A 15966-nucleotide genomic window follows, 5' to 3' on the forward strand; every position below is an offset into this window, starting at 1 on the left:
CGAATAAAGCATAAAAGAAAAAATAAATAAAAAATACAGGCGTTATGAATTTTAGGAGATGCTTTTACCACTGACACAATGTTGCTGAGAACAGGTTAGAAAAACAAAACAACCACTTTGCTGCTGATGTTGGATGGAAGTTTTACGGAGGGCCCTCTAGGTGCAGCGTAGAGTTAAGCAGTCAGTTACTGTACCGCTGAACAACAATCCTTGGCAGCGGTAAATATAGCAGATGGTTACTTCGACGTCCAGAGGTCTAGGGGAACAAGGTAGTGGCCTGAAACTTAGTGGAAGACAGGACTACAGTTCCACCAATGCACTAGACCCTCTAGATTTGGGCAATTTGTATTTGGGCGATTCCTCAGTGGGCCTGATGGCCAGCAGTTCTTCAGATCCGGAGCATTGATTTACCTGCAGTTTGCTGGGGACTAGTCCCACTAGTCCAAAGGAGTCTGAGGTTGCTACTAACTTTTACAGGGTTCCCTCTATCTGGGGGAACTGACCTTTAGCCTATGACAAGTCTTAATCATGCATTTCCAGGAGAATTGCTACAGGTGCAAAGTATTCCTCTTTTGCCTTGTGCAAAGCCCTGTTGTCAAAGACATGGGTCCTTTCTTTGTGCTCTTCGATGCAGGTTGGAACAGAACTTGTGTTCTGGTGTCGGGGGACCCTTTTCAAGATGGCAGAAGTCTACCTCAGGTAAACAGACTAGACAGTCCACCCTAGTGTTGTAGCTAACCTTCTGGGAGTGTATACCCCTGAATACTAATTTTCCAGCATGCCCAGGTGCAAATCTGCCTGGGATAGGGGGTGGGCTCTGTATTCCACTGGGAAACAGATGGATGCATATCAGAGGCAGTGCAGCCTTTGAAGCTTACTGCCTTGATGTGCCACTTCACTAGCCTTCCTGGGAGGGAGGAGGTGTGACCTCCTTCCTGCCCAGGCCTTAGTTGTTCACTTCTGGGAGTGAGCACACTGCCTGGCAGGAGGTCAGAATCCTGTTGTGGTGGCAGCAAGCACGGGCCTTTAGCCAGAGCACAGAGAAGCTGGGGTAACCAGGTGGGCAACCTCTAAGGCAGTCACCTGGGTGCATACCACATCGTCCTCGACATGAGAATTGTGTCAGAGGTGAGAAGGCACATTGTTTGATACCAAACCTGACATATTTAGGTGGTGCCATAATGAAGATAGTGACTCTGAGTCTGCCCGGGTGCAAGTACATGTTATCCTATGGACTTCCTATCACTTATAGTGTACTTTAATGGTGAGAGCCACTATAGAGACATATACATTTGAACTTATAGTCCTGCACCTTTAATATACTGCACCCTGCCTCCTGGACTCAGGAGACTTTCTTTACGGATGACTGATGTATTCTAAAAGCAGTGCATTGACTTTGCCACACACGGTGAGGGCAAAGTCTAATTGGAGCAGTTTACACTGTTCCTGTAGTCTGCAATGGTATGCCTGCTGTCAGTAGTTTACTTGGGTCACTCACAGTGGCACAAACAGTGTTGCAAGCCCTGGTAATCCCTTTACCACCCATTTCCTTGGTACCATATACTCGGGACTTAGAAGGGGGCTAAAGTCCTTGTCATTTGGGATTGACAACTACACACATCAGTTTTAGGGAGAGAGCACTGGCACTGGAGCTTGATTAGCCGGCTTCAGTGCACTGTCAGAGTCGAAAACCAGCCTCTAGTAGTCCAAATGGGGGCAAATGGTGGGGGGACAGCTGCAAAAAGTCCTGTCTTTTTACACCCCCTCTTCATCCTACCTGGACCCACAAAGTTGTCCTTCCCCTCTCACAATCTGCGACCCTTGGGAAGACAGCCCGAGATTGATCAATGGAATGAGTATCATTGAGTTTGATACTACTGCTTCCACTACTCTAATAGTAATTATAATTATAACTATAACTATTAATTGAAGGGTTCATACACTTTTTTTAAATAACAAATTTTGATCTTTAGGAATAGTGGTGTAACTTCTGCTGTATTTATCAACAAATCATTTCAGTTGCTTAAACTGGTGTCCATTTTATGAAATACAATCAACATCTAAAGTAGGGAATGAATCACAGCAGGACAGTGAGAGCAGTCTGTGGATATCTTATAGCACAAGGAATAAAGTGTTTTCTTTTACCACCCACTGAAAAGTAAATGCTTGTCTTTTATGTTGATTATGTATACTGCAAAACGTCTAATGTTATGTCAATGGATGCATGTAGCTACCTGTCTGGGAAGTGGGGATGCTTTATAGGAAGGGTATTGTCGCTGTGCGCTGGGTAAGCACTGATGAACTGTTTCTTTTCTTTTCAGAAGGGACAGTGATGAAATGGTTGTGGGACTACTTTTGGGTCATCCTGATCTCGTGCATTATATTGGTCTCTGCCATCATCAGCATCACCATGGTCTGCGTATGCAGGACCCACATCTACCGACGTGAGTGCATAGAGCAAAGAAGCATACAGTTACCACGTTACTCCATGCTGCCATGTTCCTGCCCTCTATACAAAAACATTTTTCCTGGAGGAATTATTTCCAATCTGCTTTTCAATTTGTTGGTCACACGATCCAACATTGTAATTAATCAAAAAAAGAAAATATGAGACCAAAGGCATACTGTTCTAAAAAATAATTTAGTTTTTAAAATTTATCATCCATAAAACATCATATTCAGGGTCAAAAAGATGCAATTGAAGAATATCAATTCAACACTGTCGCAACCAAATGATCAAACAAACACTAATGGAATAAATCAGAACATAAGATCACTGGGAAGCAAAAAATCCTCCTAACCACATCCATTTAGAAATCCTTAGTCCCGTTAGATTCTTTTTTGTTCCAACAATGAAATGGACTAATGAAAAGTATGATACTGTCAATGATATTAGAGAGGAGAACCCATGGACGTTTTGGTCTCTTAAAGCCAAAAGGTCCCCGAGACCATCATCAGGACACACAGTTGAAAAGCCCAGCTCAGGTCAGTCCCTGAATAATGTAATGGAACAAAATACTAATAAATATGACAGTGCGCCTAAAAATATCCATCATGTACCCCGCTTGCTCAATGGATCAAATGTTTAGATTGTTTGGATTTATAGAGGCTGTGGTTTATTTTACAGATAGATTTACCTGGTAGGAGTAATAATCCCTGTGCCTTAGGTAAGACGGTGGTTAATTGTGGTGCATGTTTATGGGTACAACACTTGGGGCCAGATGTATGTAAACTCAATTTACCTATTCTTAAATACCGAATTTTACCGATTCGGTATTTAAGAATAGGTAAATGGGTTGTAGATAATTTTTCGGTAAAAATTAACTAATCTGTAAGATTCGGTAATTAAGAATCGGTATTTACTGATTTGGTATTTACCGAATCTGTAAATTCCGATTCAGTAATTCCCATTCATTCCTATGGGCCTGGAGGCCCATAGGAATGAATGGGAATTACATTGACACCCTGTTGCACCTCTGAATAGTACATGGGTGCACATGTAGCACACATACATGCCTTAAGGGCATGTATGTCTGCCACATGGCACTGAATAAAAAGCAAAAAATTGCTTTTTAAAAGAAATTCGTTATTTACTGCCAACTAATAGTTGGTGGTAAATAACGAATCCTTAAATGTAAGAAGCACTCACTTGAGTGCTCGCTACATTACGTATTCGGTAATTTACCGAATCGGTATTTTAAGAATTCGGTAATTTACCGATTTCTTAAATTACGTATTCGGTAAATTACCGAACCCTGAAATGTGGCCTCCTACATCTGAAAAGCCTAATACCGGTCGGTAACGGCCGAAATTCGCTAATTTCGGCCGTTACCGACCAGTATTAGGCTTCCTACATCTGGTCCTTGGTGTTGATGCTTTACCCTAAATACTTCCTTTTTAGGTCTCGGCATCGAGACCTATTGTCGCCGAGTTCGCTCTCAAGGGACACAGAGCGGGGCACGAGCCGACCAGGGTCTGTGGACGCGCACACAAACAGGCACACACACACACACAGACACACACACACACACACAGACACACACTCACACTCACACACGCGCAGACAGACACACACACACGCGCACACACACACACACACACACGTACCAAGCCTCCCAAGCCCCACTTACCGCATCAGCCGCCACTCCTGACTTCTGCTGCCACCGCTCCTCTGGGCCATCCACTCCGTGGGCGCGGGCTTCTCGCAAAGACGGAAGTCCCGCCCCACGACAGCCGTGAGCGTGCACATCCCGAAACCGGAAGTTCGGGAGCGTGCACGCTCACGGCTTGTTTGATTGGCTTTTATTTCTGTGTTTCAGCCACTGCTACTTGTGCTCCGACAGGTACCATCTGATAATTAATAGGCGCGCTCCCCTCGGAAGTGCGTCCGTGGTAGGCGGGCTCTTCCTGCGCGTGCCATGGGCAGGGGACAAGTCAGGGCCTGCAGTTTACACAGGGCAAGATTTATCTAACGGAATCTGCAAACTCTTGGAGCAAGAGATTCATCTGAGAATTAATGAGCGCGCTCGCTTCTTGTTTAAAGTCTAACTCTCGGAGGGCGTAGAGAGTTAGCGGGCGGGATTTAAACCCCTGCAGCCGAAGGCGGCCCTTGCTTCCAGAAGCCGTGAACCCCGGCCATGCCACACTGCGTGTTGAAACCTCTGGCTTGCCCAACCCCTGCGGTGTGCCCTGCAGCGGGCCCGCTCCAGCACTATTTCCCATTTTAGAAGCCTTCGTCTCTGGGTGCCTCAGATCTTACGAGACTTTAGACGTGTGTCGGCGTGGGATGGAGGCAGCGGCCGCGGGCTGAGAGGGTAACCTCGGCGTGCTGAGGGGGTGACCTCGGCGGGTGCGGAATGCTCCGAAGGCCACGGCCGACTTCACCCCGGGTGCCTGGGCGTGTGAGAGCAGAGCAGGCCGATGGGAGGCTGTAAGTATGGCTGGCGCCTTGCAGCACTGTGTGTCCGTCACTAGGCGCTGCTGACATGCTTGTGCTCACAGAGGACTTGTGTGCTCGGTGGTGCTGTGTGCTACTGCATCGAAAGGTTTGGTTTGTTTGTTTTTCAATTGGAACTCATCTTATAAATGTAGTAAGTTCTTTTTCTGTAATGTAAATGCCGATATTTGTTTCTCGGTTGGCTTTACAAACAACAAATCATTGTGCCAAAAACAAGGAAGTGTGGGAACAGGAGGGGAGGTCAGTAAAATGCAAACGTCATCTTGAAATATGTTTGGTAAAGCCTGGTGTGTGCTGTGGTGATTCTACACATGTTTCCCTGGAGCGATGGGGCCACCAGAAGCAGAGGGCGTGGTTTAAGTCATGTCGTGGTAATATTATCCGTTGATTTGAAGCATTACAAAACAAGCATTGGAAATGCAATAGGTCTCCGATTTATTTGAGTTTGAGCTAATGGCATTGTAAATGGCAATGTCTTTTAGCCATGTGTTATGGAGTGTATGCATGTGGTGTGTAGTGGAATTGTGTGGGTTGGATATGAATTGTAGCAATAGTGGCATGCTGCGCTTTAGATGAATATGTTTAAAAGTAAAGTGCACCATACTGCGATTGCTACAATAGTTAATTGTGGATGCGTTAACAATTGATGTGTGCACTGATCGCTGGTGGTGTGTGTGCCTGGTGGAAGTGTGCACTGACGGCTGGTGGTGTGTGTACCTGGTGAAAGCATGCACTGATGGCTGGTGGTGTGTGTGCCTGGTTAAAGTGTGCACTGACGGCTGGTGGTGTGTGTGCCTGGTGAAAGCGTGCACTGACGGCTGGTGGTGTGTGTGCCTGGTGAAAGCGTGCACTGACGTCTGGTGGTGTGGGCCTGGTGGAAGCCTGCACAGACGACTTATGGTGTCTGTGTCTGGTGAAAGTTTGCACTGACGGTGTGGTTGTGTGTGTGTGTGTGCTTGCATGTGTGGTTGTGTGTGGTGGTGAGTGTGTGGTGGTGAGTGTGTGTAAGTTTGCACTGAGTGTGTGGTGGTGAGTGTGTGGTGTCTTATGTGTGGGGTCTTATGTGTGGGGTCTTATGTGTGGGGTATTATGTGTGGGGTCTTATGTGTGTGGTGTTATGTGCGTGTGTGTGGTGGACTTAGTTCGTGTTTTCGTACCCTGCACACTCACACACTGTTCACCCTACACACTCACCCAATGTTCACCCTGCACACTCACATACTGTTCACCCTACACACTCACACTGTTCACCGCACACTCTCACACTGCTCACCCTGCACACACTGCTCACCCTGCACACTCACACACTGCTCACCCTGCACACTCACACACTGCTCACTCTTCACACTCACACACTGCTCACCCTACACACTCACAATGCTCACCCTAAACACTCACAATGCTCACCCTACACACTCACACACTGTTAACCCTGCACACTCACACACTGCTCACCCTGCATACTCACACACTGTTCACCCTGAATGCTCGCACACTGCTCAGCCTGCACACTCACACACTGTTCACCCTGCACACTCACACACTGCTCACCCGACGTAATGCGAAAATACCTAGCTCTGCCCTTTGGCCTGTGTTGTAATCGTACAGTAGGTTGTGAGTAGTTGCGCTTGATTGGTTGGGGCGTCCCCTCCTTGCTGCTCCCCTCACAGATGGCCGGCTGCCTCCATGAAGCTCCCAAGACATGTGTTCAGCTGTTCTTTGTTTTAGCTCCTGTGTGTCAGTGCACCGTGTAAGCGCACAAGTATACCCTGCTCTCTCTGCACTCACTCTCACTCTGCACTCACTCTGCACTCACAGTCACTCTCGCACTTACTCTGCACTCAGTCACTCTCGCACTCACTCTGCACTCACAGTCACTCTCACACTCACTCTGCACTCACAGTCACTCTGGCACTCACTCTGCACTCTCAGTCACTCTGGCACTCACTCTGCACTCACAGTCACTCAGCCCTCACTCTGCACTCATTGTCACTCTGCACTCTGCACTCACTGTGACTCTGCACTCACTGTCACTCTGGCACTCACTCTGCACTCACTCTGCACTCACAGTCACTCTCGCACTCACAGTCACTCTCGCACTCACTCTGCACTCACAGTCACTCTCGCACTCACTCTGCACTCACTCTGCACTCACACTCACTCTCGCACTCACTCTGCACTCACTGTCACTCTGCACTCACTCTGCACTCACTGTCACTCTGCACTCACTGTCACTCTGCACTCACTGTCACTCTGCACTCACTGTCACTGCACTCACTGTCACTCTGCACTCACTGTCACTCTGCACTCACTCTGCACTCACTGTCACTCTGCACTCACTGTCACTCTGGCACTCACTCTGCACTCACTGTCACTCTGGCACTCACTCTGCACTCACTGTCACTCTCGCACTCACTCTGCACTCACTGTCACTCTCCCACTCACTCTGCACTCACTGTCAATCTCGCACTCACTGTCACTCTCGCACTCACTCTGCACTCACTGTCACTCTCGCACTCACTCTGCACTCACTGTCGCTCTCACACTCACTGCACTCACACTCACTCTGCACTCACACTCACTCTGCACTCGCACTCACTGTCGCTCTCGCACTCATTCTGCACTCACTGTCACTCGCACTCACTCTACTCTGCACTCACTGTCGCTCTCACACTCACTCTGCACTCAATCACTCTCGCACTCACTGTCACTCGCACTCACTTTACTCTGCACTCACTGTCGCTCTCACACTCACTCTGCACTCAATCACTCTCGCACTCACTCTGCACTCACTGTCACTCTCGCACTCACTGTCACTCTCGCACTCACTCTGCACTCACTGTCACTCTCGTACTCACTCTGCACTCACTGTCACTCTGCACTCACTCTGCACTCACTGTCAATGTGCACTCACTTTCACTCTGCACTCACTTTGCACTCACTGTCACTCTACACTCACTTTGCACTCACTGTCACTCTCGCACTCACTCTGCACTCATTCTTACCTAAAAATGGGGCACAGTAACCTTGCGGAGAGCTGGCGAACATAAACTTATCAGGCAGCATTCTGACGCATTCTCAGCATGTGTGTGTGTCTGTGAGTGTGTGTCTGCTGTGTGTGTGGTACTGTGCTTGCGTATCAGCATCACTGTGTTTTTATGTGCCTTTATGTCACCGTGTTTCTGTGTGTGTAGTTTTTAAATTAAATCGCATTTATATTGCGCTTACTACCCCTGGTGACGCATCGAGTGTTTGTGTGTGAGTGTGCGGAAAGCGTGGATGTGTGTGTATTAGTGCGTATTTCTGAGCATGGCTTAATGTGCCTATGAGCGTTTGTATCTTAGCGAGTTATCAGACTTTATTTTAGGGTAGTTAGCATGCAAACATGCTGTTTTCTTAAAAAGTGCAGCTAACAACATGCACTTATTTGGAATTTTAATGATTAGGTTTTGTTTAGTTTTCATTACATTGATATATATACGCCTGTTAGTGTGTGTGTGTGTGTATGTGTGTGTATATATATATATATATATATATATATATATATATATACACACACATCAACTACTCGGTGTGTAAGTTATTCTCCATTTTTGGGGTTGGGGAATTTGTTCGGGTTGACAGAGTTCATTTTGTGATAGCCTTACTTCATTATTTTCTCAATTTTACAAGTCAACACTGTCTGTGCGAAGTTTCTCCTCACTTGTGTCAACTTAACACCCTCCAAACACAGCACTAAGCAGCTGCGAGGTAACCAATCAGACTTTTTGACTGGCGGCAACAAGTGTGGGAGTATGTATGGGGCAAATACAGCCAAGGGCGCAGGACTGCATAATTTCAGTGGAGTTGTGTGTGTGTGTGTGTGTCAAAAGTCCTGACCCTCCAAATCCGAGAAGGGATTACTCACAGGCACAGCCCACAACAGAATTCTCTTCAAAAAGCTATGCAAGCTGGTTTTAAAGTTCAATCGTGCAGTTTATTCTTCACCCAAATTGAACAGACAAGTGTCCGTCTCAGACGCGTTTCGATCACCTCCGCGATCACCTATATATATATTATATATACACACAGCAGTGTGTGTGAGAGAGACAGCAGTGTGTGTGTTCTAGGGGGAGCATGGTGTGTGAGAGAGACAGCAGTGTGAGTGACCTTTTATTTATGTTTTGTTTTTTGAAACATAAATAAAACGCATTGATATTTGCAATGTCAATAGCTCAAACTCGCGTACATACCAGACCTATTGCATTGCAAATGCAATAGGTCTCGCATTTGCGAGAGATTAAGCTATTGGCATTGTAAATGACAATGCCATTTATTTATATGTTCTCAAAACCAACACATAAATAAAAAGTTTGTCATTTACAATGCCAATAGCTCTAACTTTTGCGAAGGCGAGACCGTTGCATTGTAAATACTTGTTATCCCATAGCAGTCGATTGCTATGTGGACATTTTCTTGGGCCACATCTGTGAGGGAATGTAGCATTCATGTGGTAGGCACGTGGGTCAGTTTAGTAAGTTGGAGGCACAATAGGGTGTCTTTGTTTGCCATTTTGTGGTGTTCTTTGTAGAGTGGCAATCAGTCAGTCAGTCAAAAAAACGTTATTTTGGCTTTACAGCCATAAAAGCACAAATAGTTAAAACAGTACATAATGCTGAAAAAGTTTACAATTTACGACAGTTTAAGAGGATTTGTACACGGTATAATTAATGCCAGTAGAATATTATACTACAAATCTATGAAAATCATCTAAAGCCAGAACAATCATTTAAAATAATGATAATGTTTAAAATCTGTATAGATAAAAAAATTATTTAAGAATGAGAACATTTAAGAACAAATAACTGTACATATAGTTTGTATAAATTCCCCATATTAGAGCGATTGATAGACTTGGGCAGTAGTATATCTATTCTAGGGCCAAAGTTACATTACTGGCTAACTGATTTGCCCTTATGATGCCTCTACGAATGCACCACATCGCAAATAAAAACGTAGAGGTGATAGCTACAATTAATGGCTGCATGAGATGCTTAAGTAGTCTGAAAACCGCGATGTAGTTGCGAATCCCCGAATTCCTACAGAGCTGGAGAACACACTTGGACCTTGAATTCTTATAGGCGGGGCAAAAAAGTATAACATGGTGTTCGGTTTCTTCTGATAGAGAGCACCCAAGACAATTTGTTTAGTGGCTCCTTTCCAGCCATTCATAAATGCACGCAACGGGAGTGTCCCGTGCCTAAATTGTATGAACAGCTTCTTGCCTATTAAAGGTTGGATGCTATCTAAGACCAACTCTAGCTTATATTGATCTTTGAACTCAAGAAACCTGGAGGTCAACGAAGATGAGTCAGTGTTCTGTAGAATGTCTGCCAATTTGTATTTTTTAAGAGCAGCAGTTAGGGCCTTTTTAGTAATCAAAGGGCAAGTATCTTCTGGTGTTAGCCACAAATTTTCCCTCCCCATAGCCCGACTTAGGTTCCTTACGTAGGCCAACCAAGGGAGTTTCCCTGCATGCTAGATGGACGTAACATCCTTCAATTCCCCTGTGTATGCGGCTAACTCCGGCGTGCTCCAGAGTCAGCGCCAGTAGAGGAGAGGACGAGCGGCAATTAGATCAGCAATAGGGCCTATTTTTGGAAGTCCCAACAACTGCCTTATAAAAGTATTCTCAGTCGCTGTGAGGTCCTTGGACGGCGAGTGGCCCCAAACTTCAGCGCCATATAATGAGGCTCCCTGGGTTGTACCTTTATCATTTCTGCTGGTGGGCCTACCATTTTTTGGGTGCAGCTGTTATAGACCTTTAAAATTCACCCTGTGGACTGTATTAATCTTATATTAGCCTTCTTGACTTGGGTTCCCCAGTCCATTTTATAAGTTAAAGTAAGGCCCAAGTAATCAAAAGTAGACACCTGCTCCAGGGGCCTTCCTTCAAGTCGAGGATGTGGGCAATTACTGGTATTGGCGTGAAAAACCATGTATTTAGTTTTCTGGAGATTTATCTCCAGATTCCTTTTCTTGCAAAATGAACTAAATTCGTCCAGTACCCGCTGCATGCCCATGGGTGACTTGGATGAAAGGAGAGTGTCGTCAGCAAACATTATAGCTGGCATTTTTCGATTTGCCAACCTGGGGGAATCAATATCCTTAACAGCAAGAAGAGTATTAATTAAACCGTTAAGAAAAAGGGGGAAGAGAGTCAGAGCTAACACACATCCCTGCCTCACCCCTTTCTCCACGGGGAGCAGAGATGTTAGTTCACCATCTTACCGTGTCTAATCTTGCATACGTGCCTTCCTGCAAGCGCTTCAGCTGGTAGCATATATATAATGGTACCCATGTCATGAAGTAAGCCCCAGAGCTGATCGCGCTGCACCATGTCAAAGGCAGATTTGAGGTCCACAAAGGTTAGCTATAAACTACAACCCTCCAAAATTACAGTTTTCCAGAAGATCAATTGCAATCTAAATAGCTGATTGATGGTTTAGACTTTGGACTTAAAGCCAGCTTGTAAAGGAGTAAGTATATTCGTCTCATCCATCCATGATTGCAATCTACCAAGGAGAACACGGGCAAAGATATTTTGCGTCACATCAATGAGACTGATTGGGCGGTAGTTTGCCGGATCGTGTGGAGAGTCGTTTTTATATATTGGAATAATCTCTGCACTAGCTCAAGTAAGAGGGAGCTCCATACCTTGAAGAATGGCGTTGAATAGGGTCCATAAATAGGGTATCCAAACAACCTGGTCATTCCTGAGCAAATCTCCAAGGATCCTATCTAGCCCAGGTGCCTTGTTTGGCAAAAGTTTAGTCAGCGCAAGGGTTATCTCTACCAATGTGCAGGGTGGTGAAGTAATATTATTAGTAAGGCTCTGATTAAAACCAATGGCCATTTCATCACTTTCTCTATGTCGGGGTTCAGAATATTGAACTTTAAAATGGGATCTCCAAGCTTCTTCTCCTAGATTGGGTTCGATAGCTCAGTTGCCCTCTGATTTTCCTGTTTTGATTAAATTCCAAAAGCCTCTCATGTCTCTATCAGCTAGTGCTTTTTTAATTGCTACCCATCTATCAAGGTACCATGTTCTTTTGGCTTCAGCAATAATTTTTTTGTAGTACATCCTGGCCTGTCTAATACATGTACTATCCCCTATCCTTAAATCTAGGGTTAAAGCAGATTTAGCTTCTCTGCATGCTTTATTAAACTAGGGATTTTTGGGTTTAAGGGAAGATTTTTTAAGGGTTTTGTTAGTATAAAAAAACTCTGTCAACTTTACAACCATATCTTGGTGATTCTTAGCTATTGTTAAATGTGTTGCATAGCCAACACTGTTTTGGACAGTAGCAAATGCTATTTCTAGAAAGGGGATGATTTGTTCATACATGGATGACATTTTTTCACCTGATTGTACAAATGTTCCCCAGCGTACTCTTCTGCCACCTTCAATTGCTAAAAGATTAGAGGGACATAGATCTGAGATCCCCTGTACTTCTTTGGGCTGGAACCACTCGATCAATGGACCCTGCTCGCAGGCAGGTCGCTCCCCACGCCACCACAACACGGCCGCCAGCTGCCTCTGGCCTGCTCCCTGCCGCCCGCCTGTTTTGCCGCTGTTTTCCTGCTCCTTCCCGCCGCTGCGTCCCTGCGGCCCCGCCTCCCTGCTCCCAATTGGCCATCCCGCTCCCGCATCCCAGCTGCTCCTCCCTCCCTCTCCCCCTCTTAAGGAGGCCGCGGAGTGACATAGGAGCGACCTCTGACCCTGCTCGCAGGTAGGTCGCTCCCCACGCCACCACACAGCCGCCAGCTGCTTCGGGCCTGCTCCCTGCCGCCCGCCTGTTTTGCCGCCATTTTCCCGCTCCTTCCTGTCCCTGCTTAATTGCAGCCCGACCCCTGCTCCCCATTGGCCACCCCGCCCCACCTCCCAGCTGCTCCTCCATCCCTCTCCCCCTCTTAAGGAGGCCGCACAGTGGCGTAGGAGCGACCTCTGACCCTGCTCGCAGGCAGGTTGCTCCCCACGCCACCACACGGCCGCCAGCTGCCTCGGGCCAGCTCCCTGCCGCTCGCCTGTTTTGCCGCTGTTTTCTCGCTCCTTCCCTCCGCTGCGTCCCTGCGGCCCCCCCCGCTCCCCATTGGCCACCCCGCTCCCGCCTCCCAGCTGCTCATCCCTCCCTCTCCCCCTCTTAAGGAGGCCGCACAGTGGCGTAGGAGGGATTTCTGACCCTGCTCGCAGGCAGGTTGCTCCCAACACCACCACACAGCCGCCAGCTGCCTCTGGCCTGCTCCCTGCTGCCCGCCTGTTTTGCCGCCGTTTTCCCGCTCCTTCCCGCCACAGCGTCCCTGCGGCCCCGCCCCCCTGCTCCCCATTGGCCACCCCGCTCCCGCCTCCCAGCTGCTCCTCCCTCCCTCTCTCCCTATTAAGGAGGTTGCGCAGTGGCGTAGGAGCGACCTCTGTTCCTGCTCGCAGGCAGGTCGCTCCCCAGGCCACCACACAGCCACCAGCTGCCTCTGGCCTGCTCCCTGCCACCCGCCTGTTTTGCCGCCGTTTTCCCGCTCCTTCCCACCGCTGCGTCCCTGCGGCCCGCCCCCCTGCTCCCTATTGGCCACCCCGCTCCCACCTCCCAGCTTCTCCTCCCTCCCTATTCCCCTCTTATGGAGGGCGCACAGCGGCAGCGCCGCTGGCGCGCCAAAGGCAAGCCCGTCTGCGCCCGTCCGCGCCTGGTTCGCACCCAGCACCAGAACACCTGGAACGCGCGAACGCCACAACACTAGACTCTGCTACGACGCCAGCACCCTCCACGCACTCAACGCCGGCCGAAACCACACCTGCTTCCAAGCTGCCCCGAAACGGACTCACAGACCTTTCTCCTGCCACACCTGCAGCTTCACCTGCGACAGAACCACCAAACCTCAAAGGACTGGACCCAACCACCTCTGCTGCATACTCCTCATCACCCAATCCGCACGCAAACACGCCGTCCAGCTCTGGGATCTGCTCGACACCTCCGCCCGAGACGTGGCTTTCCTGACCGAGACCTGGTGGAACGACTCCTCAGCGCCCAACATCGCCATAGCCATCCCGGACAGCTACAAGATCACCCGCAGGGATCACGCCAACGGAACCGGAGGAGGAATAGCCATCGTCCACAAGTCCACCCTCAAAGTCGCCACCAACGCAGACGACACCCTCAACACCGCCGAACACCTGCAATTCCGGATCCACACCGACCCCAACAACACCCTGGGAGGAACACTCATCTACAGACCCCCGGACCCTAAGCTCAATTCAGCGACTCCATCGCTCACCTCGCTAGCACCCACGCAGTCGCCTCCATGGACTATATTCTCCCCGGGGACCTGAATTTCCACCTCGAGAACACCAACGACGCCAACTCCGCCACCCTGATCGACAACCTCGCCAACCTCGGCCTCAGACAACTCGTCACCGCACCCACCCAGGCCGCTGGCCACATGCTGGACCCCGTCTTCTCCACAGGCACCCACATCGCCTTCGACCACACCACCGAACTCCACTGGACCGACCACCGCTGCATCCATTTCACCTTCAATAAACCAACCACGCACCACCGCACCCAACAGCTACCTCGCCGCTGCTGGAGCAAAGTCACCGAAGACCAGCTGATCACCACCCTCGCCCAAAACCCACCCACCGACCCCACTAACCCAGACACCGCAGCCCGCTACCTCAGACAGTGGATCGATGACTGCGCCAACACCCTCGCCCCACTCAAGAAACCCTCCAACAACCACGCCAGCAAGAGTGCCACCTAGTTCACCGAGGAGCTCCAGACCTCCAAACGCGCATGCTGGAAATTGGAGAAGATATGGCTCCACGAACGCACTCTGGAAAACCACGCAGCCCACAAGGACGCCACCCGCAGACATCACCACCTCATCAGATTAGCCAAGAGATTCTCCTTCAAAGACCGCCTGAATAAGAATGCACACGACAGCAAAGTGCTCTTCAGCATCGTAAAGGAACTCTCCAACCCCAGCGCCAACACCAACGACATACCGCCCTCACAAGAAATGTGCAACTCACTAACCATCTTCTTCCATCTCAAGATCGCTGACATCCATGACAGCTTCAACACCATGACCGCCCTGACTACGCCAGACCCCACCTCCCCTGTGAGCACCACCAGCGCCAACTGCCTGACCTCCTGGTCCAACGTCAACGACGACGAGACACGCAAGGCCATGAACTCCATCCTCTCAGGCTCTCCGTCAGACCCATGCCCACACCATCGCACCCCAACTAAGGAAGGTCATCAACATCTCCTTCGAAACAGCAACATTCCCGGAAAGCTGGAAACCTGCCGAAAACCACGTCCTCCTCAAGAAGCCCAAGGCGGACCCCAAGGACCTCAAGAACTTCCGGCCCATCTCCCTGCTCCCGTTCCCGGCGAAGGTCATCGAGAAAATCGTGAACATGCAACTGACCCCCCACCTGGAAGACAACAACATCATGGACCCGTCCCAGTCCGGGTTCAGACGAAACCACAGCACCAAGACAGCCCTCATCACCGCCACAGACGACATCAGGCGCCAACTAAACAATGGCGAAACATCAGCCCTCATCCTCCTGTACCTGTCAGCCGCCTTCAACACGGTCTGCCATCGCACTCTAAAGACACGCCTCCTAGAAGCCGGAATCCAAGAGAAGGCCCTTGACTGGACCATGTCCTTCCTATCCGGCAGAACCCAGAGCGTCTGCCTCCCACCCTTCCGATCCGAGGCCACCGACATCATCTGTGGTGTCCCCCAGGGCTCATCCCTCAGACCAACGCTGTTTAACGTCTACATGGCCCCCCTCGCACAAGTGGCCCGCCAACACGACCTCATCTCCTACGCCGATGTTGGACCCGGCCTCGTGGCGTGGTCCCACTCCTCCCGCATGGCGGGCCCTGGACAGCATCGACCCCTGATCTCCTCCCTGAAGCTACCCTCTCCAGACTTCAATGAGAGCCGCCACTCCGGGCGACCCC

General features: G+C 49.1%; 1 protein-coding gene across 1 annotated transcript in view; it reads left to right on the plus strand.

The window, feature by feature from the left end:
- Positions 1 to 15966, plus strand: part of SCIMP (SLP adaptor and CSK interacting membrane protein) — a 161663-nt gene that overhangs the window by 96744 nt on the left and 48953 nt on the right. The window contains exon 2 of the mRNA XM_078683569.1: positions 2322 to 2444. Coding sequence (XP_078539695.1) covers positions 2322 to 2444 — 123 coding nt within the window. The remainder of the gene's footprint in view (positions 1 to 2321; positions 2445 to 15966) is intronic.

Source organism: Lissotriton helveticus, chromosome 3_1, assembly GCF_964261635.1.
Source record: "Lissotriton helveticus chromosome 3_1, aLisHel1.1, whole genome shotgun sequence".
NCBI lineage: Eukaryota > Metazoa > Chordata > Amphibia > Caudata > Salamandridae > Lissotriton > Lissotriton helveticus.